This window comes from Hemicordylus capensis, chromosome 6 (genome assembly GCF_027244095.1).
Source record: "Hemicordylus capensis ecotype Gifberg chromosome 6, rHemCap1.1.pri, whole genome shotgun sequence".
Classification (NCBI taxonomy): Eukaryota; Metazoa; Chordata; class Lepidosauria; order Squamata; family Cordylidae; genus Hemicordylus; species Hemicordylus capensis.
Genome location: NC_069662.1, coordinates 18,731,147 through 18,756,504, shown reverse-complemented (window position 1 = coordinate 18,756,504; position 25,358 = coordinate 18,731,147). Strand labels below are relative to the sequence as shown.

The window sequence follows — 25,358 nt, the reverse complement described above, 5'->3', positions numbered from 1 at the left end:
GCCAGGGTCTTCCTGGCCCTACCCAAGGTCTTCCTGGTCCTGCTAGTTCAGATGTCTTAGCCTTTCTGTCCCACTCCCTGCTCCTCTGCCCTCCCCAGTTCTTGGGAGCGGCCCTGCTTCCCAGCCAGTTTCCTGCCCCCTCCATCTCCTTTTCCTGCCCCACCTCCTGTGTGTGAATGACCAAAGGCACGAGAGAAATCCATGCGCAGTCATCGCTGGACTCAGCCACAGCACACACAGGAGCAGAGAGCAGCCACCACGGGGCCCTGAAGCGGAAGATGGAGCCTGGCCTGTGGAATGCGTAAGAGAGTGGCTTGAGTGTGGAGATCACAGCACCTGGGACCCCTTCTGGAGCAGGTACTCGAGCCAACCCCCGTGCCCTGTGTATTCAGCAAAAAAAATCCCATAGGCTTGGCTGGCAGCATGCAAAATTAGGGAGGGAACAGGTGAACAGATGGGGAAACTGAGGGGCGGGCAGGCAGGCATTGGACCCTTACATATTGGCCTGTCCGCCCCACCACATTCCACTGAGAGGCCTGGCTCTGGTCTCATACAGCTCTCACTAAACCTTCCTTTCAGAAAACCCAACCATCCTGACTGCTTGCTTCCCCTTCCTTGCCCTAATCCATCCATTCCTTAGAAGCAATGCTCTCACTTCCCCCGCTTCTCCTCCTTCACCAGCTCACCAGGACTTCTTGCTGTCCCTGCATCTTTCTCTGGAAAGGAACTGGAAGCCAATGATGTGGAAGGAATAGAAACTGAAGGCACTTCAGTTCTCTTGGAGAAGTCTCCCATTAGGCTGGGTGAGGCACCCTGCCTCAAGTGATAGATTTGGCGGTATGAATAAAAAGCATTATGTTGCCAACTATTTGTTGTATTTTTACCACCATGATGGAGGAGGAGGAAGCACAATTTGGATGTTCTGTCTTCGTATCCCTGGCTATAATAGGGGTGCTGAGAGCCAGAACTCCTGAGTGCTGCGGTTTTGGTTTTGGTTTTGGTTTTGGCAGAAGGAGGTATTGTGTTTTATGCAAAGGCAACACTAATCTAGTAGGCTAAGGTAAGGGGACTCTGGATGTTAGAGAGGGGTCTAGTAAAGCAGGGTCTTCTACTGCTTTCCTCTAGTCACATCCCCCTTCTGTGTCCCATCTCCTAAAAACCAAGCAGTTTAGGGGTTCCCTAGTGGGGTGCGGCTCCAGCACTCCTGACCTCAGAGTGAGTTATCTCTTCTTTTCCTGTTGACGTAACCATTTGACTCAAGGCCTCTGACTCACCCTTCATGGCCAGAGCAGAAGTACCGCCTTGGTGTCTTGCCTCTCTGGTCCGGATCTGAATTCTACCAGGCACAGGCAGCTATGCTCCTTCGAGCCCATGAAGAACCATAAACAGGAATGGGCGGATTCTCCGGGAGAGGAACTGGGATAGCGGCAAAGGCTTTTCAGCAATATAGCAGAGCTGAGAGTGGTCTGTGCAAATAGATAGAGATGCATCTATATTTTATGATTAATTAATGCATATATTTATCTACATTTGTATCTAATTCCTTTGTTATAGTCAATGTGGCTTACACGTAATTAAAACTGCACCTGCTCCGCAGGACAAGGCTGAAGCGCTGGGGGCTTTTTAGATTCCAAAAAAAGACAACTAAGGTGTGTGTGGGGTGGATAACAGAAAATTCTGCATGTTGTGAAGAAAGTGGGTTGGGAGAATTTCTCCCATAACACTGAAACTCAGGGTCATCCAGTGAAATCAAGGGGCTGAAGAGTCAGGACAGACAAAAGAAAGTCACCATCATGCAATACATTATTAATTCATTAGTAATTAATTATAATTATATAGAGGAGAGCTGGTCTTGTGGTAGCAAGCATGACTTGTCATCTTGTCCCTTAGCTAAGCAGGGTCCACCCTGGTTGCATATGAATGGGAGACTAGAAGTGTGAGCACTGCAAGATATTCCCCTCAGGGGATGAAGCCACTCTAGGAAGAGTAGAAGGTTTCAAGTTCCCTCCCTGGCTTCTCCAAGATAGGGCTGAGAGAGATTCCTGCCTGCAACCTTGGAGAAGCTGCTGCCAGTCTGTGAAGACTGAGCTAGATAGACCAATGGTCTGACTCAGTATATGGCAGCTTCCTATGTAGCAATGGCCGTTGGCTAATAAGATGGCTTTAAAAAGGGACTGGACATATTAATGGAGGACAGGTCAACCAATGGTTATTCGCTATGATAGCTATGTGGAACCTCTGTGCCCACTGAGGCTGAATACCAGCTGCCAAGGAACAACACTGGAAGAGGGTTATGGCCTTCAAGCCCTGCTTGTGGGCTTCCTAGAGGTTTCTGGTTGGCTACTGTGAGAAGCAGGATGCCGAATTAGACGGACCTTTGGTCTGATCCTGCAGGGCTCTTCTTAGGTTCTTAAACATAAAACTCAATACAATAACAAGAAAACAATGTGCTCACAAAACACAAGCAGCAGAGACAATTTATTCTGTTCTCAGAATATAAGCGGCAATTACCGGAACTTAAAGCCTGCTGGAACAAAAAAGTCCCAACCATTGATTTAAATACAAGCAGAGAAGGAATCTTGTGGATCTCCCCAAGAAAGGCCTTCCATAGTCTAGTCACCACTGAGGGAGAGGAAGAAGAAGAAGGAAGAAGAAGAAGAATTTATATACCGCTCTTCAACCAAAGTTCTCAAAGTGGTTTACATAGAAAAATAAATATTACCCCTGCTAACTGGTTATATATATTACCCCTGCTAATATTACCCCTGCTAACGTAAAAATAAATATTACCCCTGCTAACTGGGCAAAGAGGCACCTTTTACCGTGGTGATTCTCTTTATTTAGCAGGGGGAGAGTAACTGGCCCTATCCACCCCCAGCACAGTACCTCCAGTGACTGTTGCTGGTGTCTATCTTATGTTTCTTTTTAGAATGTGAGCCCTTTGGGGACAGGGAGCCATCTTATTTGTTTATTTCTCTTTGTAAACCGCCCTGAGCCATTTTTGGAAGGGCGGTATAGAAATTGAATTAATAATAATAATAATACATAAATAAGATGGTCGCCTGTCCCCAAAAAGCTCACAATCTAAAAAACAAACAAACGTAAGACAGATACCAGCAACAGCCACTGGAGGGATGCTGTGCTGGGGTTGTAGTGTGCTGGTGTGCAATGTAGAAAAGCCCCCCTACCCCCACCCTCCTCCAGTAAGCCAAACCTCTGCTAACATCACAGATTTACATAGCCGTGCATCATGTATTATGTTTTTGTGATTCTTGCTTTCCAATAATTAGGAATTTGATGGGGCAAGGGTTGTGAGATATGGAGGGAGTAGATATTTCAGATATTTTCTGCCTCACCATGATGTCGGACCCTGGCACTTGGGGGAAAGGTTGGCAACTCTGAGAGAGGCTATTCCTGGAGATCTTATTTCCCAATAGTTTTTACAATATCATTCCATAATCTCCAAAACTGTTTTCAGTTGTCACCTAGGGATTGATGTTGAAACTCCAGACCAGTCACAGAGGGCTGGAAACCCTTTGAGTGAAGTCTAGAGGTAAGTCAAAGCAATGCTGGATGTGGCTAGCTGAGATCCTGCTAACTGAGCAAAGAAACACCTTTTAAAGTGAATCTTGTGGATGTCTTATATGTATCAGGGGGAGAACAACTGGCCCTATCTAACCCCAGCACAGCATCCCTCCAGTGGCTGTTGCTGGTATCTGCCTTACGTGCATTTTTTAGACTGTGAGCCCTTTGGGGACAGGGGACCATCTGATTTATGTATTATTTATTTTTGTATATAAACAACTTCGAGAACTTTGGTTGAATAGAGGTATGCAACTTAATTTTACTTAGAAACCCCATTTCTAACCCCAGCCCAACTCAGGGACATCACTGCCTCTCATGATTAACGTCATTATCTCTCTGTAGCAGTATCTATGAACCTTGTTAACATAGTCAAGGTTCTCACTGTTTTTCGCTGACAGTCAAGAAAACAGGATCTAACCAAATAAGAAGTAATCACCCGATGAACAATGAATCATTCGCATGTGTACTAGATACTTGGGCCATGTATACTGTGTCTAGGGTGTCAGCACCATTTAGATTGTCTGTATACATGTAAGATGCACCTGTAACCAAACTGTAATCGGTTTGAGAGCGTGAACCTATTGATTACCTATTGCTGACTGCAGAGCAATAAACCTCAATTAATAATTCCCAATCCTTGTGTCTGACTGATTGGTTAAGCGGACCCAGGAACAAGCCCCATCTACATCAATAGTAACAGTAGTAGTAGTAGTAGTAGTAGTAGTAGTAGTAATAGATCAAAATGTAAGCCACGGCAACTCTGCTATAGTCATCCTCTTAGCAAGGCTTATCTTGCTATCAGATAAATAAATCGAATAAATAAATAATACCTGGAAAATTGTATAGGCCCCCGGGCTCCTCACATGACCCGCTCAGGCCTGTTGACATTCAATATATGCTCAGTAGTAGTGCACCGGCTACATTTCCCCACCCAATATCCCCCAGATCCAGGAGACACTGTGGGCCCGATTCAATGTAGAGGAAAGTCAGAAGCGCACTCGGAATGAAGAATCAAATGCCGAGAGACTCAAAATGCTGAATTTCACAGGGAAAATCTCTCATATATGAGAAGACGCACAGCCCTGCTCTACATGGTTTTGTACTTGGAAAGCCAAGCCTTTAGAATAAGGAGAGAAGCGTCTGAATGAGATGGAAGTCAGCCCAGGCAAGTCTGCAACTGTGTGTGTGCTTCAGACACATATCATTCCTAACATTTTTCACAATATCAGGGCATTAACATCTCTAGAATTGTTTTCAGTAGTCCCCTGCAGATTTAAGCCAATTCCTGGAAGCTCCAGGTCAATCCTGGTGGGTTGACAACCCTACCCATGGGATTGGGGGTGGCCATACCGACTGAAAAAATTAGTATTTCATGCTGTACCGCCCCTCTCTCTCTTCCCTTCCCCACACCTTTCAGAAGCTCTAGGTCTCTGTGATCATGTTCTCAGATGAACGGAAGGACGGGAGCCCTCGCTTTGGGAAACTTCATTTCCCCGTTGGCCTTTGGATTAACTCCCCAAAGAAACACTTTGCCAAGCTCAGTCGCAGGTGGCCCAGCGTGGGGTCTGTCAAGTAAGTGATTGTCTGGCTAGGTTGATATAGGTCTCTTGCTGCCCGGGCTGGCACAGTTTGCCTGAATGGGTATCAGGCACTCTCTTTTGATTAATCTTACTGGGCCCAGCCATTAACTTCACTCTGATTTGGCTTACTGATAATGTCATGTCATTGGTGAAATCATGAAGGAAAGAGTGAGGGAAATGCCTCCTGCCCTCGCTCTGGAGCGCAGTAGTTAATAAACAGTGCTGGCACTATTGTCCGACACCCACTGCCCAGCTAACTGTCACAACCAAAGGCAAGGGTTGGCAGTTCTCCCACCTTGCTCGACAGTAAGTGGGGAAGGGGATCTTCTGGCAGTGGTGATAACACTCCCACCCTTAGAGGATAGGGATAACAGGACATTGGGGCTAAGAGACTCTCATGGCTTCTCCTCCTTCTCCTGCCCTCCCCACCAGCTAATGGCGGTGATGACCCAGGGGACACTCCCATGACTAGATTGGGGTGGTGGTGCGAGACCCTTGGCTGTCTCACACCACCACAGCTACTGGTACTGGAAGTTTCAGGGGTTGGTCAGGCCCTGTGGGCCTTGTGATGGGTGTGGGCTTTTGACTGGTGCCCAAGCTGGTGGATCCTTGGCATCTCCTCTGGTAATATAAAATGGCATCCATCAGTACCTGGGAGTGTGGCTGCTGCTGGTGGTATGTTAGCCCCACTCGGGCTTCTGTTTGTGCCCTGCCCCCCGAATCATTAAAATTGTCTCTCTCAACTTCACAGCCTACAAACAGGCTGTCAAAGTGAAGGGGGTGGGGTTTTGCCTCAGCACTATTTATAATAATTATTACCCAGGGTAATAATTTATAATACTCAGGGTAAGATGTGATCCACCTTACCTCATTTTCTCCTCACAGCAATGCGCTGAGGTGGGTTTAGTGAGCGATTTGCCCATCACCCTATAACCTTTGTGGCCAGGGGCAGCCCACAGCAGTGTGCAAAATTCTGCCTTGCCCCCGGTGGCAGCTAGCCCCCTTTCAAAACAGAACCCAGCAAGCTTGAAAGTTCATGGGGTTAGGGAGAAGGGAGGGTTGCTTGCAGCCTGCTTTTCTTTCCTCATGCTTCTTGTAAGCTCTGCAAAGAGTGTGAGGAGAGGCATTCCCTGTAAAACTTACAGGGTCAGATCAATCCCAGAGAGCTGCTCCGATGTGAAACAGTGGGAGGCATCTTGCTGCCCTCTTGGCACCCCAATAATCTGCTGCCTGAGGCAACTGCCTCACCTTGCCTCATGAAAGGGCCGCCCCTGTTTGTGGCAGAGCAGAAATTCGATCATAAGTTTCCCCCGGCAGAACCTGTCTGCTACACCACACTGGTTCTGGCATCAGACCTGCTTCCCTTTCAACCTGCCTATCCTATTCACAGGTCTACATCCTCAGATACAGCCAGCCGTGGCAGTGAACCTGTAGAAATGCGCCCGGCCACCAAGAATAAGGCCAGTCGACACAAGAGACTCTCAACACTCTTCCAGCGAGGCGGGTTTGGAGGGCCAACCAGTGGTGTCGGAGGCCGCTGCACCAGTGAGAAGAAACTGGCTGATCTCATTGATCCCCTGCCTGAAGATCGAGTACAGCCCCCCTCACAGGGGGAAGTACCGGGGGTTCTGAAAATCTATGGTGGGGACATCTCCACAGGCGCCAATTACAAGAGTGTACTGGCGACTGTGCGTTCCACTGCCCGGCAGCTGGTGCATGAGGCACTAGAGCGCTATGGAGTGGCACAACCCAATGCAGAGGATGCCTACGTGTTGTGCGATGTGGTGGGCAGTGTCCATGCCACCGATGGCTCCTGGCAGGCACAGTATCTTCGGGCAGTGGGCAATTCTGAACGGCCGCTTGTGCTGCAAGATGTGTGGAAGCCCAAGACCGGCTGCACCCGCCGTTTTGAGATCCGGCGACGTTGTGATGTGGAGAAGATGGCAGAAGCCGATGATGACGATGGGGCTGGTGAGTGCAGGGTTTGCGGTAATGGGGTGGAGCTTCCAAATTATTGCCTACAGCAGTGGCAGCTCAAGATCTCTGCACACCTGAGGCAGAGTGCCAAATGCCGCTCCCCATTGTGTGTGCCCTCCTCCACCCTTTCCCTTGGAGAACCTTGGAGAAGCTGACAGTACTGAGCTAGAAGGACCAATGGTCTGACTCAGTATAAGGCAGCTTCCTATGTTCCCTTTTCTAAAAGCGGGGTGAAGAAGAATGTCTTACCACCTCTCTTGCTCACCAGTAATCTGCTGCCTAAGGTGACTGCCTCACCTTACCTCATGGAAGGCCTCTGTAGGCCAGAGCATTATCTTCTTGGTGCCTTGAAGTACCAGGTCTGACTTTCTGCTATAGAATTTCATGGGCTTTTCAGATTATTCCGAACCTCTCATGCAGTGTTCCCTGTAACAGGGATTCCCAGATGCTGTTGACTACAACTCCCATAATCTCCAGATTCAATAGCCTTTGTCTGGTGATTATGGGAGTTGTCGTCAACAACATCTTGGAATCCTTGGCACAGGGAACACACACCGTTAAGTGCTAGGGCTGATTGCCTTCTTAGATTCTTATGCATATATTCTATACATGTTAAAAAATAAGAAATTATTCTATAATACCACAACCACGTAGCCACTTAATGGTGCAGTGGTGAAGTAACTTGCCTAGGGAGCAAGAAGTTGCTGGTTCGAATCCCCGCTGGTATGTTTATGGGAAACACCTGTATCGGGCAGGAGCAATATAGGAAGATGCTGAAAGACATCATCTCAGACTGCACGGGAAATGACAATGGTAAACCCCTCCTCTGTTCTACCAAAGACAACCACAGGGCTCTGTGGGCGCCAGGAGTCAACACCGACTCGAAGGCACAACTTTAATTCACCACAACTACAGAAAGCATTAAGTGATCATAGCATCCTCATTTCGTTGAACACCATAGCACCACAATGTTCCTTTGTTTAAAATGCGGGTACACTTATTGTCCCTGGTTGTAGACACATCCAACACTGTCCTGACCCAGTAGGCTACATAGGCAGCTGTCTAGGGCAGCAGAATTCAAGGGACTCCAAGATAATGCATTCTGTACCAGTGAGTGAAGCAACAGTCCTTTCCTTTACTCCAGTCACTTGTTGTATGAAGTGGGAGAAGCCACCTAATGGTACAGCAGGGAAATGACTTGATTAGCAAGCCAGAGGTTGCCAGTTCGAATCCACGCTGGTCTGCTTCCCAGACTATGGGAAATACCAGCAGAGATATAGGAAGATGCTGAAAGGCATAATCTCATACTGCGTGGAAGACGGCAATGGTAAACCCCTCCTGTATTCTACCAAAGACAACCACAGGGCTCTGTGGTCTTCAGGAGTTGAAATCGACTCAACGGCACACTTTATCTAAGCTATGAGAGGGGTGGTATAGCAACATTAATTTTTGCCTAGAGATAGAAATAGCTTGGATGTACACACACACACACACACGCCATCTCCTCATGGTGCTCCACCTTTTCAACAGATCTCCTCCCCACCCCGTTATGTTTTCAGACTCCAAATAGCACCAATTGACCCCTTACCTCATCTTTCAGCTTTTCCTATTTCTCCATCTCTCACAGGTATCAACTCCCAGTCCCATCAAAAGCACCCTCGCCGCTTCCGGGCTGCCTCCGGAGGCCATGTGGCCCCCAAGGAGAGGGCAGACAACCTTTCACTCCGCCGCAGCATCAGTGAGATGAATCTCAGCACAAAACGCCGCCGAGAGCGCAAAGGTGTGCTCAGCATGGCAGCCGGTGAACCAGTGGAAGGGGGTCCAGCTGAGGAGTCACGGCTTAAGGCTGCAGCTGGCGCCGAGGGCACGTTGGCTCCCTCCGCCTCTGAGGAGGAGGCTGTGGATGTGGCCAGCTTAGAGCAGCTCTCCCAGTGCCTCATACAGCCGCCGACAGAGCACCCCTATTTTCTCCAGTTGTTGGGCTACAATGAAAAGCAGGTAGGGTCACCTTTCTGTCAGGAAATAGAGGGGGAGGCCTAGGCGGCTCATAGGGGGCTCTTAGTCAATCAGCTTTCACAAAAACATACTGTTGGAAAGATTTAGACACTCCTGCTAAGGGAGGGATTCCCGCTGCATTCTTGCTCTCTCCCTTTGTGTAAGGCATCCACACAATGCCTTCCACAAAGACAGAACAAGACACAAGTAAGGGGATCAGGTCCCATTCTACAAGGGAGGGCCATCATTCACTGGCCAATGGTAGAAAAATTAGGTGTAATGTTCTGAAGTGGTGGATCAGACTGAGTGTGTGTATGTGCGGTGTCACTTTTTTCAATGCTTTCTTAAGTAGAAATATCCCTTTATACCATCTCCAAGGAGAATGTTTTGCATAGTCTATGGTGTACTAATTTTTTACTTGGAGGGTGGGGCTTTTTTTTAATATCGGAAAACGTTCTGAAACGATATCCCCCCACCTGCAGCCTAAAGTGGTACAATCCAGAATTTCATCACCTCATTCTACCACTGCATGTGCAAACCAGACCTAATTTGCGAAGTAAAGATCATTCATTGGGTTTCCTCAGTTTAGCCCATACAACCACCTTAGAGGAAGGGCCCACACCTCACAACTTTAAGCAGGAAGAACAAACCTTCCTCACCCAGTGGGCCACAGCTGAGGGCAAACGTCTCTGTCATGGTGCTGTGGAGCTTTGTCGTTGCATCAGTATCGGCTGAAGAAATCGGAACATCTAGGATGCCTTGCCATTTCAAACGGCTTCCCTTTCGTTCCTCACCTGCCCTTGGCCTCCCCTCTAGTTCTTCGTTTTGATCTGCATTCTTCACCCTTCCCCTTAACTCAGGAGATGTCAGTTTGCCACCTATCCCGACTAGATCGGTCAAGTGGCTGTTTAGACCCTTACTTGTTTGCATTTGTACTCAGAGCAGCTAATTGCTCCTAGGGATCCTGAATTTTTAACTTTTTAACTTGCCCCTTTAAAATTTGGTTTCTATTAATTTTATATTGTTTTTATCTATTTCACTAATTTTGTGAGCTGTCCTGAGCAGTAGTGCACTGGAGAGGTGGGGTATACTACAACTACTGATTGATAATTGATAAACAATTAATAGTTAATGAGTAATAATTAATAACTAATAATGAAATGTTTATCCTTTTCTCTCTTTTCTGGTATTGTTCCATTCAGGAGTTTGTGATCCATGTAATGACCCGCCGGCGGCATATTTTCGGACGCCCTGAGCGCCGCCCAGCTCCAGACCAGTCCAGCTATGTGGACACGTTCCTGAGCGCCCCAGACATCCTGCCCCGCCATTGCTGCGTAGTGTCTTCTGTGCCCCCCGCAGATCCCAGCCAGCCCCGGGGCTCAGCTATGGTGCGGCCCTTCCGGGGGGCATCGATAACCCACAATGGCGCCCCGCTCCATCGCCAAGTGGAGCTGGCCCCTGGAGATTTGCTGGGGATGGGGCAGTCTTTCCTCTTCATGTACAAGGACCCACGGGCCACAGCTGCCCCACCAGCCTGGCTGCCCAAGGCATGGGTGTCCCCAGGATTGGTGGGGGCACTGGCTTGCCAGGCCTGTGGCCGATCCCTGCAGGAGCGGCAGGAGGCCTTCCGGGCTTACCTCAAGAGCCGAGAGCCTCAGCTGCGCTACCGGCCCCAAGAGCAGGAGGCGCTCTTGGCTGAAATTGTGAGGCTACAGGAGGCACCAGGCTGCAAGCTGGGCCCTGCCTTCCTTTTTGGGCTCTGTCTGGAGCATGCTGCCCGGGAACTGGAGCCAGGACACCTCCCCAGATTGATAGCCAGGATTGTTCAGCTGGTCAAGGAGGCTGTTTGGGTAAATGGCACACATTTATGATCTTTTATCTCAGCTGGGAGCCCTTTATCCTAGGATAGGGGCTCCTAACCTTGGAGTTATTGGACCACAACTCCCTTCATCACCACCCAAAGGCCATTGTGGCTGGGAATGATGGGAGTTTCCAAGATAGTCCAATAACATCTGGAGACCCAAGGCTGGCTCCTCCCCAAATTTGGAAATCCATCTCCTGGGACTTCTCCCTGTACTCTCCCTTGCTGAGTCCTATTATTCTTGGGTGCGTGTATGCTTATATTGGCTTGACATTCAGTCATGGCCTGGAATCCCAGCATCCTTCCCAAGCACTTTTTGCTTTCACTTAAAAAAACACAAGAAGCAGCAAGATTCTAGGCCTAATTGTCATGGATAAAAGCTTGGCATTTTCTCCATGCTCTCCCCCACTTTCTGTTCCCCCATGCCATCTACTTTATTCTGCTTCTGTTTTAGTGTTTGATCTGCTCTTATTCTAATGTTTGCTTTAATTTTGCAAGAATAGGAGGATATATGTAATTTGTATCCTGATTAGATAATTTGGGCTCCTGAGATGTAGGGCTGGCTGTCATGATAAAAATCAGGGTGGGAGGAGCGTCCAGCCAAGCTTCAAGCCCTGTGTGCGCTCCCTAGAAATGGCCGTGTCTGTGTTAGCAAACATCGAGATAGGAGGAGTGGGAGATGATCGTCTGCTAACCCCAATCTAGGAAGGACGGCATGGATGTGCTTCTCCAGCCTCGCTGCGGTGGTTGGCCACCACCGCCCTGCCCTGATCAGGGCTAGCAGACCATCACTTGATGTTGATCCTTCTCCCTTGATGTCTGCTGATACACGATCATTTCTTGGGAGCATGCATGGGGCTTGGAGCTTGACTGAACGCTCCTCCTACCCTCATTTTGACCGTGAGAACCAGACCATAGAATTTGAAGTAGGGAGGATAACATCTGAATCCCTACTTGTTAATTAAAAAACAACAACCCAAAAATAGGTTTCTAGTCCTTATACCTCATCTGAAGGCAACTGAAGCAAGTCCATCTCTATAGCTAAGCAGATAAAGACTGTCCAGCACCTGAGAGAACAGGTAGCACACTCCATATATAGGCTGCTCTGAGTTCCTTGGAGGAACCTATTTTTTAAAATAACAAAAGTAAACTGATGTTCCCATTATTTTCTCTAATACCCATGTGCTTCTTATCCTGTGGCTTTCACGTGTGAAACGGACAGCTCACAAACTCTTATGCTGGTTACCAGTCCTCCATAAATGATTTTATTTTCGTCATATATTTCTTCCCAGGAGAAGATAAAAGAGATTGGAGATCGGCAGCCGGAAAAGTAAGTAGGAGCTGAAAGTTGTACTTTACTTGGCCTTCTGTATAGTACAGTACAGGATCATTGGGAGGTGCCATCTTTTGAACTTTTTATCATTGTTTCTGCTGAACTGTTATCAAATTGTTCCCTGAGAGGAATCTTTGAAGTTTCCTGGGGGTCTACTCTCAGTATAGTCCTTATAGGAGCTTCCAATATTAATTAAATTGATTGTCACCTAATTGCAAATCCCAGGCAATATAGGGTGAGCATTCACCATATAGAGTGCAGAGACTGCACTAGCTGCATGCACAGAATGCAATGGACAATGGCAGCTTTCAACCTATTAGTGGAGATCCAAGATATAAGATTCTGCTCCTCCTGTCTTTATGGAAGCTGCAGATTTTCTAAACTTTACCTGGTTTACTTTGGTGTAGTGGATACAGTATTAACAGCGATTGGCAGATATCAGTTGATGAACAGCAAATGCACAAAGACTGTTTGACGAATGACAAATTATTTCAAGGGAGGAGAACATCTTTGTGTCTGTGGTTCAGGTCAGTATGGGGTTAGCTCCTCCCATCCATTCCCTGAGTCAGGACCATGTAAAACTTCATTGTGTCTTAGCTTTTGGACAACAGACTTGCCAAGACCAGTTCAAAGTCAATAGCTTTGTGTCCAGGGACACAGAATGGATGGCCGGAGAAGACAAGCTTTCTGTGTGAGAAGAACAGCATCGTTTTTATCCTTTAAAAAAAATAAATCAGGTTACATGTGTAATCCAGAGTTGGAGGAGAGCAGCACACAGTGCTTTGAGGGGGAATTGTATTTTCCCTGCTATAGCACAATTGGGCTGTGGAAATGTGATCTTTCCACTGCAGAAGTGCAGTTTTGTGGGGAAATGCTCTGGAATGCACACAACAAATGGGCAACAACCGCACACAGATCCTGCTAAAGGTCAATTGTCCTGAAAGACCTGTAGAACCATCCAGTGGCAAAGTCACGATTTCTCAAATAATGCATTCAGCAATAATACCCAGTAGTGATATTGCTAATAATGTGCAAGGCAAAATGCAAATTCAGGAGTTAATGGTAGGAAGCAATGCTCCTATGTCCTTTGGAAACAAAGTTCACAAACATCAAGAAACTCTGAACTCAATGTGAACTCTGAAAATGTGTGGAATGGATTGAATCCCAAATATCCAGCTCAGCTGTCATTTTAACGCCCCAGCCAAGAGGCAGCTGCGCCTCAGCGGCAGGTGAGAGGACCCCTCTGTGACTCAGTGTTAATCTTCACTCTGTCTGATCCTTGCAGCCAGCAGGACAAAGGAGAGTCAGGAAATCTCAGCGTTGAGGAAGTGGCTGCTGACTTGCGCCCTCTCATGCTCTGGATGGCCAATTCGATGGAGCTGCTCAACCTGGTGCAAAAGAGAGTCCTGGACATTGAGAAGGACCTGGACTTGGAGGGTGAGCTAAGAACCACACCCCAGGCAAAGCCTGGCTTTGGCGCCCCCCCCTTCACCTGCACAAGCAGGCGCCTCCGGTCTGGCGGGCAGGCAGTCCCCATCATCGCCCACCTGACTGCCCACTTGCTCACCTCGTCCCTTCCAGCCAATCCTCCACCCACTGCTGGCTGCTTCTGGGCAGCCAGCTTGCCACAGCGCCTTATAGTGGCATTGACACGTGATGCAGCAACGTGATTATAGCATGCTGCAGCGGGCTGGCTGCCCAGAAGCAGCTGGCAGTGGCAGGAGCAGCAGGTGGAGGTGGCAAGGAGAGCCAGCAGCCGTCCAGGCAGGGATGGGGAGCGCCCACTCACTCACTCACTCCAGCAATGGGAGGTGTGCACACCTGTCCACGGAGGTGTGTGTGTGTGTGTCCCCGTGTGGGTGGCATGTGACTCACATCGTTGGCACCCTTCCCTGCTTGGCACCCTAGGCAACTGCCTACTTTGCCTAGTGGATGGGCTGACCCTGGCCAGGATACAAGGGTTCTCTGAGAGGCACACCCAAACTCGCTCATTAGAATAGACAGCCTAGAAAACAGAACTCCATGATTTTCTGAGATGGACCACGGGGGCTAAAGAGGAGTGTGGGGCATGGAAAGTACAGAGCTAGAACTCCTGGCTTCTCTAAGAAGTTCAAGGGTTCGATTAGCAAGAGCACTTATGGGCTTCTCGGTATGAAAATTTCATGGAATGGGGAGGCTGGGTATAATTCTTAGTATTTATTTCCTGTAGATCCCACTTTTCCACCAGAGAGTTTAGGCAAACTCAAGGCAATGCACCATACATGGGTCTGGGTTCTCGTCCAGGCCCTGCCCAGGCCCAACCCTGCTTAGCTAGAGCAAGGTTGCTGCATCATGTGCCTTCAGACTATTGTCCTGAAGTAAGACTGCTGTAAGGCGCTGGAGCTTCAAGTGGCCTGGGACCCACAACTGGGTTACCACTTGAACTTAAGTGGGCCACACCAGCTGTGCCATCACCTGACGTATATATGATAAACCATGTAAGAAGTGAGTTTTAACTGTCATGGCTTCCTTGGAATTGAACTTTGATGATGGCACTGAGAATTCTCTGCTCAAGATCCTCTAGAGCAGGGTTTCTTAACCTTGGGCCCCCAGATGTTGTTGGACTACAACTCCCATCATCCCCAGACATGACCTTTGTGGCTGAGGATGATGGGAGTTATAGTCCAACAACATGTGGGGGCCCAAGGTTAAGAAACCCTGCCCTAGAGAACTACAGTTCTCATGGGTCCTTTGGAGAGAGAGAGAGTGGCCTGGCGGACACAGTTGTTCAAATCTAGGTTTAATGTGGGTTACCAGCATTAGCGTGATTCTCACCTTGGCGTGGGTTCACACAATCACGCTAATGTTGGTAACTCACATTAAACCTAGATTTGAATAATTAAGTGACCCAGGCCAAGATTGTTAGCCACTTTGCCTGCTTGTGGCATGGACATACCCTCAGAGTCTCATATTCATCTCTGCAGGTGTTTCTCACAGTGCTTTGCTCTCCAGTGATCTGGAGACATGTGATGAGGCGATGGCTGTCTTGGATGAAGTCATCATGTCCACATTCCAGCAGTCCGTGTACTACCTCACCAAGGTGAGTGAACACCCCCTGAAGATGTAGCTCATCTTGCCCACCCCGCAATCCACGGCCCTGCCCTCCCCTTTGTAGGAGTGTGTATTTCTAATCCTCCTTTCTCCACCGGCAGACTCTCTACTCAGCCCTTCCTAGCCTCCTGGACAGTAATCCCTTCATGGCCACGGCTGGTCTGTCCCATGTACCAGAGCTCAGCAGCATGCCCGAAGGAATCCGTGGGACTCTTGCAATCTACCAGGCCACACTTGAGCTGACTCGGGACTGTGGCTTGCATCCTGACCTCGTCTCGCAGACCTTCGGATACCTCTTCTTTTTCTCCAATGCCTCACTCTTTAATACCCTCATGGAGAGAGGTGGGTCTAAAACAGCCCTGTCTTTTTGGAGTGGGGTGCGAGAGAAAGAGGTGGGGGCTGGAAGTGAGATATTCCAGCTGTTTATGGAAGGAGACTAGTATCTGATGGCAGAGCATGGAATTATGGGAACTAGAACTTTGCTGGAATGGGATTGGAATGGGAGAGAGCAGGGAGTTTGGGTAGCTAGCCTTCTGGGTTGTGTGGAGGAAGACGCCAGCAGTAATGGAACATAGGCATATAGGAAGCTGCCTTTTACTGATTCAGACCTTTGGTCCATCTAGCTCAGTACTGTCTATACCAGGCCTGCTCAACTTAGGCCTCCACAGCTCTTTTTGGACTACAACTCCCATAATCCCCAGCCACAGTAGCCAATAGCCAGGTATTTTGGGAGTTGTAGGCCAATATCTGCAGGAAGAAGGCCAAAGTTGAGCAGGCCTGGTCTATACTGACTGGCAGCAGCTTCTCCAAGGTTTCAGGCAGCACCTTCCCTTCAAGGAAAGGCTACAGCAGGCCTTGACAATTTTTATTTGGCTCTAGGAGCTCGTCCAAAGATTTGGAAGACAGACACTTGACAAAAATTACTGGACTTTGTGATGAACCATTGCGGAGGGGGAAGGAAAATGAGCTTCTTTTTAATGCTCTTTACAAGTGACGCACTTGGAGCAGAAAACAGGGCTGCCTAGGACAAATAAAGATTTTATGAAATAACTCTACCCCTTAATATCCTCGTCTAGGCGCCACGATTACATTTCTAGGTGCCATGGGATTTGGGCTAGAGCATCTGGGCCTTTTTAGTCAGCAAAAAAAAAGTGACTTAGTGGAGACATGGTAGCGATGTGTAAAAAGATGCATGGCTTGGAGAAATTTGTTTCCCGCTCAGAACATTAGAACCTGGGGGTCTCTCAAGGAAAGTGTTTGGCAATAGATTCAGGACTAGCTTCAAGAAAGATTCAAGAAACATTTTCTTCACATGACACCTAATTAATTGGTGGTGTTTATGGTCACAGGATGTGGTGGTGGCCACTAGTTCTGATGGCTTTAAATGGGGATGAGACAAATTAATAGAGGAGGAGTGGTCTGTCATTACCTGTTAGTCATGACAGGTAAATGGAGCTTCTGTGTGCAAAGGCAGTATCCCCGTTGCAGGGGAGCCATGGTGGAAAAGAGAGCTATTGCCTTCATCTTCTGTTCGTGGGCTTCCCAGAGGGATTTTGTCTGATTCGGCAGAGCTCTTTTCATGGGTGTCTGCAGGACCTTTTCCAGGGGGTGGGGGCAAAAGCTGCAATCCTATACCCACGTACCTGGAAGTAAGCCCTGTTGAATACAATAGGACTGGCTCAGTCCAAGGTGTGTGTGTGTGGTGGGGGATGTAACTGCCCCTTTGCTCCCTCCCCTCCAGATGCTCGGGGGGTCTTTTATGTTCTTATGAGTCTTCTGAAAAAGGAGGGTAGTCTAGTGAGATAATGCAGGAGATTCTGAGAATATGGACCCCTGGGTTCTTTGAGAGGAGAGCTCGGTCTAATATGTACTAGAACTGACATGTTTTCTTAGAGAGCCTTTGGGATACATTTTGCTTATTACTGCGGAAGAAAAAGCAGGAGAGATGAATTTATAATTTGAGTGAGCATTCTGGTTTTATATTTGCATTGTAAACCAATTGAAGCGAGACCTACTTTTTAAGCGTGATGTGGTGAAATGCCTAGGGGGAGTCAAGAGAACTAGAGAACTCTCTGGTTCTGCTCTCTGCTCTTCTGTCCAGCAAAAGAACAAATCCCTCTCAGCCCTTCCCCCTCCTGTTTCCTCCTATTTTCTGTCCCGGTCTCCAGCGGAAGCAGGCTGTTTCCTGCCTGTCCCAAAGCCGAGGGCTGCCCCAGCAGGACAGGAAACAAGCAGGCCAGCTCTGGCAGCTCCTCTGGCAGCTGTGAGCAGAGCTGGTGGGGGCTGGAGTGGGGGGGCGGGGGGGAGCCCAAGACTGAGCGATTCGCGGGGAAAGTTGGGACGGAGGGGCATTGTCCAGTCTACATTCTCAAGCCCTTTTTCCTTTCCAGGCAGTTCCCAGACCCTGTTCCAGTGGGCCAAGGCGGTGCAGATCCGAACCAACCTGGACCTGGTGCTGGACTGGCTGCAGGGGGTGGGCCTCGGGGATATCGCCACCGAATTCTTCCGCAAACTCAGCACCGCAGCCAACCTTCTGTGCGTGCCCAAAAGCAGCTTGCTTCAGGTGACTATGCCTATGTCCTGGGGAAGAGATAAGCTCAGCTCTCGAGGTTCAAAACTGTTGTCGTCCCCCCTCCCCCTGGATCTGGGAGCAGCTGGCCAAAGGGACAGAGAAGGGAAGCATCTTTTGCAGTGTTCCCTGTAACAGGGATTCCCAGATGTTGTTGACTACATCTCCTATAATCCCAGTTATAGGCTATTGTAGCTGGGGATGCTGGGAGTTGTAGTCAACAACATCTGGGAATCCCTGTTAGAGGGAACATTGATCCTTTGCTCCCCCTTTCCTTTTGAAGCACACAGCCCGCAGTGGTCTTTGTAGGGTCCATTTCCCTGAGAGGAGAGTGTGCTGGAGACTTTTCACTAAGGCGGTTTTGACCCCAACACTTCAGAGCAGTGTTCTTCATTGCAAGGCCGAGGAGCCAGCGGTGGTTTCCATCCACGCTAAGTGCGGCTTCCTAATGGTTTATTAGGCATGTGCCAAGCTTCAGCTGAAGCCAAATACTCTGCACGGCCATTCTGGCCCTGTATGGAGGCAACCATTTCTACCATGCCGTGTCATTAATGCCAGTGTGGCTCCTTTAAGAGGAACAGAGCTAGGGATGCCTATAGTCCCGTCTTATATGGGAAGTCCCATATCTGAAACCCTCCCGCACCTCACTGAGGGAAAGCAGGATGCCACCTTTTTTTGAAGGAGGCAGTGGTTAGACCCCACTTCTTAAGAAGCCCACTCTGGGAGTTATTCAGACATGGCTTCTTGCCTCGGGGTAATCTGAAGAGTGAATCTGCTTCTCAGCAGATTCACAGATGTTTAATTCAGGGGATTAAATGGACCATTCACAAAGGGTCGGCTCCTCTCCGCAATCCCAGCTGGAGATCTTTTTCCTGCGTGCACTCCCACAGCTTGCTCAGGACTTTTTCTCTAACCAATCACATCCCCAGAGGAGGAGGTGAGAGACCTTTTTTGGTGGTGGTGTTAGTTTGATAGTTAGTTATGGAAGATCAGCTTGCCAAGCAGCCGGATCAAACAACAGAACGCTTAACCCGAACCTGCCTAACCTGACCCAAATCTTTGCTGATTTTTGTAATGAACTTGCCTTTGTGGCTGCCTTCATCACCTCTTGTCCCCACCCCACCCCACCCCAGACCATTTAAGAGGCCATGTAAGTTTAAAGTAGAAATCATTGATTTTTCTCTGTGATGAAGAAAAATGCAGCCTCAGGGTATCAGCTCAGACACAAAGGGCTCAGGTTACATTGAACCTGTAGTCTCCATTCTGCATATGTAAAAATCTATGTTCCTATGATGACCAGGCTTCAGTAAGAATAAGCATAGGAAGACCCACGTTTTGCAGTTCATGCTTGTGTTTAACACAGGATGGGAATTTCTCCCTCCCCCTCCCCTTCTGGACTCCTTCCACAGAATTTCACCAATCTGCCACAACCCCTCCCTCCATCTGTGCTTACAATTTCAAATCACTCAGAGCAGACCATACCAAACACAACTGTCAAACTTCCCTTCGCTGAGTTTTGAAAAAAGCTGAATTACTGGCAATGACCACTCTACACATCGCTGGAGAAGGGCCAGGACATACCAGAAAGCTTGGTCCGCCGCCCCCCAAAGGTGCTGCAAATAGAGGGTTTTTTTTACCCCCAACATAACTGGGGCCAAGCTAGAATGTGCAAAAGTAAATCGGGGGAAAGCAAAGTCAGGTGTTTACTGGTCCCTGATAGCTCGCAGGGACTTTGGGGTTAATCGAGCTGATACATGGACTTGCAGCCTCCATTCCGGAGGGGATGCAAGCTAAAAGCCATGTGTGTAAAAGCTCCTTGTGATGGATAATTATAGGCCAGTCCAACCTCCCATGGCTCGGTAAGATGATTGAGAGAGTGGTAGCTGACTAGCTCCAAGTGGTCTTGGAAGAAACTGATTATCTAGACCCCTTTCAAACTGGCTTGGGCATGGGCTATGGGGTTGAGATGGCCTTAGTTGGCATGATAGATTACCTTTGCCAGGGAATTGACAGAGGGGGTGTGACACTGCTGGTTCTTTTAGATCTCTCAGCGGCTTTCAGTTTTCTCAACCGTGGTATCCTCCTTGATCATCTGGGGGATTTGGGGACAGGAGGCATTATTTTCAAGTGGTTCTGCTCCTATGTGACAGGTAGATTTCAGATGGTGGCACTTGGTGACAGTTGCTCTTCAAAATGGGAGCTACTCAGGGCTGCATTCTGTCACCAATGCTTTTTAACATCTACATGAAACCGCTGGGTGAGGTCATCAGGGGCTCTGGTGCTGGATGTTATCAATATGCTGATGACACCCAAATCTATTTCTCTTTGTCATCAATATCAGGAAATATGGCATTCATTAGCCCCTTAAATGCCTGCCTATAGGCAGTAATGGGCTGGATGAGGGATAATAAACTGAAAAGAATCCAAGCAAGACGGAGATGCTCATTGCTGGGGGTCATAATCTGCAAGATGGAGTAGAACTTCCTGTTCTGGATGAGATTACACTCCCCAGAAAGAACAGGTTCATAGCTTGGAAGTGCTCTGTGACCCGGGTCTCACTCTGGTGCCTCAGGCTGAGGCTGTGGCCAGGAATGCACTTTACCAGCTGCGATTGATTCGTCAACTCCGCCTGTTCCTTGTGAAGAGTGACCTGAAAACAGTGGTGCACCATCTAGTAATTTCCAGGTTGGACTATTGCAATGCACTCTATGTAGGGCTGCTTTTGTGCATAGTTTGGAAACTTCAGTTAGTTCAAAATGCAGCAGCCAGATTGGTCTCTGATGTATCCCGGAGACACCACATTATGCATGTTCTTAAGCCGTTGCACTGGCTGCCGATATGTTTCCGGGCAAAGTACAAAGTGCTGGTTATTACTTTTAAAGCCTTGAATGGCCTAGATCTGGGTTAGCTGAGAGAGCCCCTTTCTCTACAAGATCCCCACTGCTCATTAAGATCATCAGGAGGGGTCCATCTTCGGGCGGCACAGGTTCATCATGTGGCTACTTTGGATTAAGCCTTCTCAGTTGTTGCCTTGTGGAGGAAGCCTTCAGGAGAGCCTAGCCTGGCTTTCAATGATATCTGGTTTTAATTTTAAATTTTAATCTGGTTTAAACATTTTTAGATTTTAACTGTTGTCTTGTATGTGTTTTTATTTTAATGTAAACAGTCCTGAGCCACTTTAGGAAGGGCAGTACATAAATTGAACGAACAAACACACAAACAAATTAATAATGAATTAATAAATAAGAATTGCTTGTCCCTTACCAGACACTGCTTTTCCTGTATTATTGGCAGAGTCGGGGCAATCTCTCATCCCCCGAGGCCTGGTTTAATAAGAATGCCTTTGCATCGAGCCCTTTGATGTCCAGGTGAAGTCCATATTAATAATGTGAAAGAAATAGCATAGTCTACAAAAGAAGTCCCAATTGCTCTACAAACTTGCAGGAGCAATTGGCCGTGCTGATTTACATCTTGCTAATTGTTTACTTGTCAAATATAAATAGAAAAACAAAAGACCATTGATTCTTCTGAATACCTGGCTGGCTCTCAGCAAGGATAAGCCTCTCCTCACCACCCATAACTTTCTCTTGCCAATACCATAACAGATTAAAGAGCATTAAAGCAACCTATTACTTAGACAAGTGAACGATACCCAATTTTTTTAAAACAACCAATCAGGTAAGGCATATATTTATATTTTGCAAAATCTGTATATATCGCTTTGATGGCTTTCCTTTCCTTTCCTTTCCTTTCCTTTCCTGCTTGGACCTTTGGCAAGGTAATTCATATTATGAGGAATATGTATTTGCCCACTTGTCTAAGACAGAGTTGGAATAACTTATTGAAATTATAACTGTTGTTCAAAGGTATAGGACCTCTGAATGTGGTGGCTCTATATAGCCAGCATGAAGTTGGCTAGGCTTGCATTTGGATGGGTGACTACACATGAGTGCTGTAAGATATTCCCCTTAGGGGATGAGGCCATAATAACTCTGTGGAATTGCTTCAGGTTCACTCTCTTGCAGCATCTCCAGGGAGGGTAGGGGACAACTTCTGTTTGGAAAACCCTGGAGAGTTGCTGCCAGTGAGCTAGATGGACCAAAGGTATAAGGCAACATCTGGTGTTCCTAAGGTCAGTACATGGTAAATAACCAGACGAGGTTCAAGCTTTATAGAATTAGGAAACCATCCTTGACTTCTTGTAATAGAACCCCTGAAGTTATTGCATCTATTTAACCCCTGCTGACTAAGCAAAGAGGCATTTTTTTAAATGGTGATTCTCTTTATTTAGCAGGGTGAGAGCAACTGGCCCTATCCAACCCCAGCACAGCATCCCTCTGGAAGCTGTTGCTGGTGTTTGCCTTATGTCTCTTTTTAGCTTGTGAGCCCTTTGGGGACAGGGAGCCATTTTATTTATTTATATCTATGTAAACCACTTTGGGAACTTTTGTTGAAAAGCGGTATATTTGTCGTATTCATATTTAAGGGGGGGTGTGGCCATGGGGGTGCGGCTGTTGGGGTGGGCATGGCTATGGGGCATCGTTGTCATCAGGGTGAGTGTGGCTGTGGGGACTGCCTGTTGTCCCTGGGGCAGGGGAAATTTTCAGTGGTGCCTGAAAGGAGGCCCTCCCCAATCTTATTTTGCAGTATGCCCCCAAATCCCTTCATTACCTCAACCCACTCTCACTTCTCCAACCCCCGTGCTCCTCAGCTACTTTCTTCAGGCAGAGAAAAAGTAAATTACTCAGACATCTTCCTACCCTCTAGTGTGTATGTGGAAACCAGGGGGATTCTCTTAATTTTTCTCCTGACACTTGCTCCATGTCTAAGTGGGGTGGTCTGTGTGAAGAAGCAGATGGAAGCAGGAAGCTTCTCTAGGAACACCCCCCCCCCGTGACCCCCACAAGACACCCCCCGACATGTCCCTTATTTGGGCATTCCTAAACAAAGCCCTCTTGTGCCCCGTTTTAGAAGGTTTGCACTTGCCAATGTTTTCCCCATTGAGCTCTATGGGCAAAGTGCTGGGAAGGATGACGCTTCCCAGTGCTCAGTGCGCAGCACATCTTCCCAGTTGTTGCTAGGGCTCAAAAGTGCTTTGTTTCTTTTAAAGCCCCCATCCCCTGCTGGAAAAAACACAGCACTGTGTGGAGGTCTGTGCAAGGGGAAAGGGTGCTCACATTAAAGTTGTGGAGTTTGGGGCCAAAATTCCCCCTGCCTGAAAAATAGTGAAGATCACTGCTATAGAGCTTCATGGAGGACAAATCAATCAATAGCTGCTTGTCTTGATGGCTATACAGGACACCTCCAGGAAGGAGGGAGAATGTCTCTGAATACCACTTGCAGAGGAGCAACAACAGGAGAAGGGGCATGGCTTCATCTTCTGTCTGTGCAGTTCCCAGGACTAGATAGGCCTTGGACCTGATCCACTAAGGCTCCTCTTATGTTCTTATGATTCAGACTTGTCACCAATGGAAGCTTTTTACCCCTAGGGGGAAACAGCCGCTGTGGGTGGTGGGGTGGCGCAATCTGGGATATACGCCAATCACACATCGTAATGTATGGTTCAGGCCTCCACATCCCACAAGTGCAGATGTTGCTGTTGGGTTCGGAATCCAGCGTCCCAATGGCCAAACTAGGCATAATAGTGCAGCCACATAGCTCTTATCCACCTAGCTGCTGTCTTGCTTTGTGAACATATAAAGTGGGAGGGGAAGTGTCTATTATTTATCTGGAAAGTGGGGGAAGAAAGTGAGCAGAATCTGTTCTGCAGCCCTGCCTTATCTCATTGCTTTAAGCCATCTTCTTTTTAAATTCAGGAACATCTCTACTTTCTACCTCTATGAAGGAAATTTACTGTATTTATAGCCAGCCATCATCACAGTATGAAGGAATGGGTTTTTATGGATTTTTTCTCTTCCAGAGTGGTTATTGCTAACCACTCTTCCACTTTGTTCTGGCTGCACATAGGCATCCTGGTCTCGCCTGAGAAATGACCATCCAGCACTGACGCCAGCCCAGCTCCAACATGTGCTCAGGAACTACCAGATGGGACCAGGGCGGATGTCTCCTGAGTGCTGGAGCCCACCTGAAAAAGAGAAAGATGAAATTGTACACAGTAAGTAAAGGAACCATTTCTTCCTGACTCACAGAATCCTTCTGCCACCACTTATAGTTGCCACCTTCTTCATTTTTGGCAAGGCTTCTGTGCCTTTAATGATCACAAGGCAGGTAGAAATTCACCAGGTGAGGCCTTGCAGCTCCGTGCTGGGAGTCTTCTGTCCTTGGGGCCTCTCTCTCTCTCTTCCTAACTTTGTCAAACTTCTGCCCCCAAAACATAACAAATGGGATGTGAATACATTTCGTAACTTGTGCTACAGACAGTCCCAACCTCTTGCTATAGCAGCTTCCCCAGAGAGTGAGGGCAGGGCCATAGCTAGGGTGGGGCAATTGGCCAGCTGTCCCAGGACACAAGTGCAGGGGAGGCAAAGAGGAGGTACAGCAAAGGCTGAATTGTAGTTTTTTGTCTTAAAAATTTGAGGGGGTGGGCCACAGATGTTTAAATCTACACAGAGCTTAGAAATGGGCATGTCCTCTAAGTAAGCATGAACCCCTGCTTGTGTACACCATCCTCTCCTTCTCCCCCCACCTTTAAAAGCAGGGGGCAGAAAGGCATCTCACCACCTCAGTATTGCCCCAATAATCTGCTGCCTGAAGCAACCACCTTGTCTCATGAAAAGGTCACTCCTGCCTGATAAGCATCAGCACCTCTCATTGTAGAAACTTCTGTATCCACGTAGGTGACATTTTTGAGAGTTTCACGGACCACCCGCCCCTCATCCTTCCATGTGATGGTTTCCGCTTACGTCTCTCAGAGCCTGTGTCGGACGACACCCTCCACCGCCAACTTGTACGGCTGCGCCATTTTCTCTGGGAGCTGGAGCGTGAATCCCTCCCAGCCAACCAAAGGGCAGTGTACGGGTTAGATCCTAGTCAATGAGGAGTGGGACACACACCAACATTCAAGATAGTTCTTGGTCCTCAGAAAGCTCTCGCTACAACATTCCCAAGTGGAGGGGTGGAGAACGCAAAACGGATTTTGGAAGAGGCAGAAGAACCTGAAACAGTTCTTGCTTACCTGAATTTTGGATTGTCCTGAAGGTCAGAAGTCACGGTGACATCCAACGTCACAAAAAAGCCTGATGTTGGCAGATGCCCAAGGACCCTTCCGGAAACGGTTTGAGAAATCACAACTTTTCCTCAGTCCAATCTCTGCTGTTCTTTTTCGCCCCCAAACACACTGTTTGTGGCAAATAATGTATTCCTTTCTTCAACACAATAAAATTATTACTTATGACCAAAAAATTATAA

At 47.9% G+C, this 25,358-nt stretch overlaps 1 protein-coding gene across 2 annotated transcripts; it reads left to right on the top strand.

Moving 5' to 3' along the window:
* RASIP1 (Ras interacting protein 1) lies at nt 1-25,358 on the top strand. Of its 2 annotated transcripts, XM_053263106.1 has the most exons (13): nt 1-357; nt 682-837; nt 5,003-5,157; nt 6,556-7,136; nt 8,770-9,140; nt 10,340-10,987; nt 12,291-12,328; nt 13,617-13,768; nt 15,295-15,410; nt 15,523-15,763; nt 17,812-17,984; nt 23,958-24,105; nt 24,788-25,358. In XM_053263106.1, exons 3-13 carry the CDS (start codon nt 5,024-5,026, stop codon nt 24,985-24,987), a joined length of 2,802 nt encoding a protein of 933 aa, XP_053119081.1. In that variant the 5' UTR covers nt 1-357; nt 682-837; nt 5,003-5,023; the 3' UTR covers nt 24,988-25,358. The 2 variants fall into 2 exon arrangements, with proteins under 2 accessions (XP_053119081.1, XP_053119080.1); XM_053263105.1 differs by lacking the exon at nt 682-837 and having other exon boundaries at nt 2-357.